Source organism: Fomitiporia mediterranea (genome assembly GCF_000271605.1).
Source record: "Fomitiporia mediterranea MF3/22 unplaced genomic scaffold FOMMEscaffold_66, whole genome shotgun sequence".
Classification (NCBI taxonomy): domain Eukaryota; kingdom Fungi; phylum Basidiomycota; class Agaricomycetes; order Hymenochaetales; family Hymenochaetaceae; genus Fomitiporia; species Fomitiporia mediterranea.
Window position 1 is genome coordinate 310 of NW_006760451.1, and position 4,614 is coordinate 4,923.

At 39.0% G+C, this 4,614-nt stretch overlaps 1 protein-coding gene across 1 annotated transcript; it reads left to right on the top strand.

The window, feature by feature from the left end:
* Nucleotides 1-3,125: 3,125 nt before the first annotated feature.
* FOMMEDRAFT_162833 (uncharacterized protein) lies at nucleotides 3,126-3,771 on the top strand (the record flags this gene model as incomplete). The annotated part of the gene is made up of 4 exons (XM_007272101.1): nucleotides 3,126-3,156; nucleotides 3,235-3,285; nucleotides 3,342-3,512; nucleotides 3,569-3,771. The coding sequence occupies 4 exons, from the start codon at nucleotides 3,126-3,128 to the stop codon at nucleotides 3,769-3,771; spliced, it is 456 nt and encodes a 151-aa protein (XP_007272163.1).
* Between the last annotated feature and the right edge of the window lie 843 nt (nucleotides 3,772-4,614).

Consider the following 4,614-nt stretch of genomic DNA (forward strand, 5'->3'; position numbering starts at 1 on the left):
GACACATGTGTAAACATTCTGTACAGACTTAATACATTTGAGCTACAGCTTGGTCAAAGGAAATGGCACACATCTTCTACTCAGTATAAGTGACTAGTTCTAGCATTATTCTAAGAATCTTATTAACCAGTTTCAGGTGAAGAGCTTTTTCAAGCATTCTAATAAGAACATTATCAAACCTAAGTATGAATCCTACCTTCTAGGCCAGAATATCAAACTCCTGAAAGAAGGCATTAGTGGAATGTTTGCCCTGTCACAGAGACACAAGCTTGTTCTACACATTGTACTTCTTATTCAGATTAATAAAGGAAGCACAGAGCTGCCCTATGAATTCTGAATACAACTCATTGTTCTAAAGTCAGATTAGGCTTCCAATCTAATGTCCTTCAATCCAGTTCTGGGCCCAGGTGGCTGTGTTGCCTTCCTTCATGAAGGAGAGGACAAATAGGACATGATTAAGATCTGAGAATAAATTGGTTAAAGTAGCAGCTATGTATAGTTCAACTTAGCACTAGAAGTCCTTAAAGTACTACTTATTAAAGTCTGAAGGGTAGGCTACATACACTTTCTTTCTAGAACAGGTTGTAACTTCCAGAACAATTAGAACAAGTTCTAAAGGGGCTGAGAGTATGTAGTTAGTAAAGGCCTCTTAGATAGAAGTCTATACATATTGAGCTAGTTCAGCTTGTAACTACTAATCTAGCAGGACAGTAGGGGTGACAGTTGGCATAGGAGGGTCCATGTTTACACTACAAAGGAATTAGCACTAAACTAAAAAGGGTAATAAATAGAAGAAGAGTAGTAAAAGTTTAAAAGGGTTTAAAAAGTTTAAAATTTAAAAATGTAAAAGGGTTGGGACAAAGAAAAGAGATCAACACAACAGTAAGTACTAATACTTGAAACATAGGAGAGTCATAGAGTAGTAATGGGTAGTCTTAATCTGATGTCAGCAACAGTATAGAGGGGACCTGAAGGCTCAGTGAGGGGACCTAGGCTACAACTATTCTACACAACAGAAATACAGAATGTAAGTACTAGAACATAGTTAGAACTTGTGGAACAGGTGGAGAGAGAGAGTGAGACAAGAGTAGGGTATATAGAGTGAGCCTAAGAGTACAGGACTACCTAGAGTAGACAAGATCAAGACTACAGGACTAGTCTGATCTTGTACACCTATATATACTAAACTACACAAGAGTACTCAGAGAGTATGAGCTACTAAGAATGATAAGCCACAAAGAATGAAAGAAAGGAAGGTCAAAGATAAAGGTACAAAGAATGAAGGGATAGACAAAGGGTAAGAGACTATAGAATGAACAAAGAATGAAGGGGTGGTCAAAGGAATAGAATGATAAAGTAAGGAAGGGTAGTAGTAAGAGTCAGCACACATATAGTCTATAGACAGCACCCTTAAGGGACAGAAGTCCTGAGTTCTAGTACAGAAGGGTGTGGAACCCTTAGAACTGAAGGTACAAGAGTAGAGAATTGTAACAATATTGTAGCAGAATTGGACAGAGTAGTAGCCAAGTTATGTATTACAGTATTTTGTTTAATTCTGTATTTTCCATGTTTACAATTAACAGTTCTAATCTTGTATCTCATCAAGGCTGTAGAACTAATGCTAGAAGATGTAGAACTGTACAGAACTAGTTGTAAGGATACAGATGATCTAGACAACTGTGCTTTAGATTCTATACTTGAAGTAGAACTAAGTACAGAAGTTACAGACTCCTGATCTGAGAATGTACAATTTTTCAATATACCCTCCTAGTCTTGTACAGGAAACTAAAACATAAGGATTGATTCCCTACCAGTAACACCTAACTGTTGTGCAAACCCTGTAAATACTGTGTTCAACCACAGTTCTGTATACTTTGTTACATTTTACATTCACATGCTTCTAATCTTTCATAACATTCCTTCTCATTTACAATAAAGTGTAAAAACCCATACAACAGTCTATAACTATAAAAAACCTTTATACAAATTATAATTCCTTTCTACTTATTCCTATTCTATTCTACTAGTTCTATACATTGAAACTCCTGTGAAGTGTCTAAGAGAAGATCACAGGTGATTTTGTTAAGTTCAAGGGGGAGCTAAACCATGAGTCTTAGGAGACTAGAGTGGTTCTGAACAGGTGTGAGTTCTTCTGGCACAGTTGCAACCTTGGAAGAGTGATGTGAATATCAGAAAGTGTACTTTGCAAAGCACACAACAAACAATCTGATACAGAAAATGATAAAGACTAAAACTATGCCTCATACTAGAGGACTTCAAGACAAGAGACAAGAGCTAAATCAATGGGTGAACTATCTGAATTCCCCCTGTATCTAGTACATGAGTAGCTGTATTTATAGTTTTCTGAGTTCTGGAAAAGCATAGTACTAACAGGGAAGTGTCATGACTGAACAAAAGAAAAATAACGAAATATACAAGAACAAATAAGAGAACCTTTTGCCAGAGGTTGGAAGAAAATAGGGTGAAAATGTATGAGGAAAATTTAAGTAGTCTGCATTCTAGCCACAGGAAATGTTATGCAAAAGGGAAAAGCAAGATTTACATTGAAAGAAATAGAAGGTTCTCATACTGTTATCATCTGATTGGTACAGACAAAGTGCAGAGAGTTCCGAGATTTCTGGCAGTCTCCTGAGATCAACACTTTGATTGCCCTGATGTCCTATCTGATTGGAAGATCACAGTACTTTGATCTGGGCAATGATGACATAATAGTTTGCTGAGCCACTCACTGTGACACAACTTGTGTTCTGAGCCTGTAATAAGCATGTGATCCATACATCCTGTGGAGAAAACAATGTATGTAAGCCAATTCTGAGACTGTACACTCTTACAGTTCTGTTTGCAAATGCTTGCAATGTAGAATAGTTGAGTGTTCTCAGAGTAGGCTTCTATGAGTCACATGGGTGTTCAGAATTGATTGCTGTGATTGTCTGCATGTGATGTACAGTTCTTAGTGTGATGCTGATTGTTTCATCTTCCAGCATGTCTGCTTGTGACTGTCCACAGTCACATGGTTGATTTAATGATTGGTAGGCTGAATGTAAGTTCTGTGTGTGTGTGAACATTGTTGCTTATTCTTCCTGCTTCCTTCCATCACTCTCACCATGTCATTGCTGCTCCCTAGCAAATCTGACAGTAAGTGTTGCACCCTTTTCCACTCTTTTTATACTGATTTTGTGATTTTCCTCAGAAATTGTATGTACAACAATGTAGTAGCCAGCAAGGGAATGGACATGGATGACAAGCTAGTTGAATGTACACTCAGTGAGTACCTCTGTGAAGTGCATTGTCTCTGGCTCATATGCTGATGTGCTCCACAGGTTCCAATGCAGAAAACAAACCAGAGGACAAGGTTGTAAAGGAGGAAACTGACAGATTGACTACAGATCCTGAGTCTGAAGACAAAGAGAGCTCAGACAATAATGCTCACAATGACAACAATTCAGAGGGCAAGGAGGTTTTGTCTGTGCCAGTGGAGGGTCAATCTGGCAGTAAGTCTCCTATTTCCTGATTTCTGATCTGTCTACTAACACAGAACATCTTGTAGATTGTAAGGCAACAGTAGAGGAGCTTGCAAAAGTAAAGGAGGACAAAGCTGCTGCTAGGGCTAAAGTGAAGGCAGAGGCCAAGAAAGTAACACAGGCTAAGGTTAAGGAAGAGGCTCAGGCCAAGGCAAAGAAGGAGAAGGAGAGGGGAAAGGAGAAGGAGAAGGAGAAGGCTACAGCCTTGGCACAGTCAGCAACAAAGTAGAAGGATAGGAAGGAAAAGGAGGGGTCCAAAGGTATGTGTGTAAGTATGGCTAACAAATTGTGTACAATAACTAACTGTTTACACAGGTTCTGATACTGTTACAAATGCAGAAAGGTCAAAGGTGGTAGTAGAAAAGGGGAACAAGCCAGGTACAAATTAAATGTATGGCTAACAAATTGTGTACTACTAATGTTGTTTTTGCCTAGTTCCTAAAGAAGTTGTAAAACTGGAAAAGAAAAAGCCAGTTATAGAGAAAGAGAAGGTTGATACAAGAAGGGATGGGAAGGAGAAATGAGTCATAGTCAGTAAGTACAAGTATGGCTAACAAATTGTACCAAGCTAATACAATGTTTCTCCTAGTTCCTCAAGTGGTTATGAAGCCAGAAAAGAAGAAAGAGGACAAAAGCAAGGAAAAAGGTAATGTGGATGAGGGGTAGTTGATTTTCTAAGTATACTGACTCCATTTTGTTGTCTAGAGCCAGTACTGGTGCTCCTGAGCAAGAAGCACACTATTGTAGAGGTGGAGATTCCAGTCTCTAGCAAGGAAACGTGTGCAAAAAACCAGAAGGTTGTGGTGGAGTCTTCAAGCAAGGAGGACAAGGATATCCCTCTGTTACAGTTCTCTACTCTTATACCTTCAGTTCCAAGGGTTCTGCACCCTTCTGTACCGGAACTCAGGACTTCTGTCCCTCAGGGGCACTGTCTATGAACTATATGCATGCTGACTCTTGCCACTACCCTTCCTTACTTCATCATTCCATTCCTTTGACCACCCCTTCATTCTTTGTATCATTCTATGGTCTCTTACCCTTTATCCATCCCTTCATTCTTTGTACCTTTATC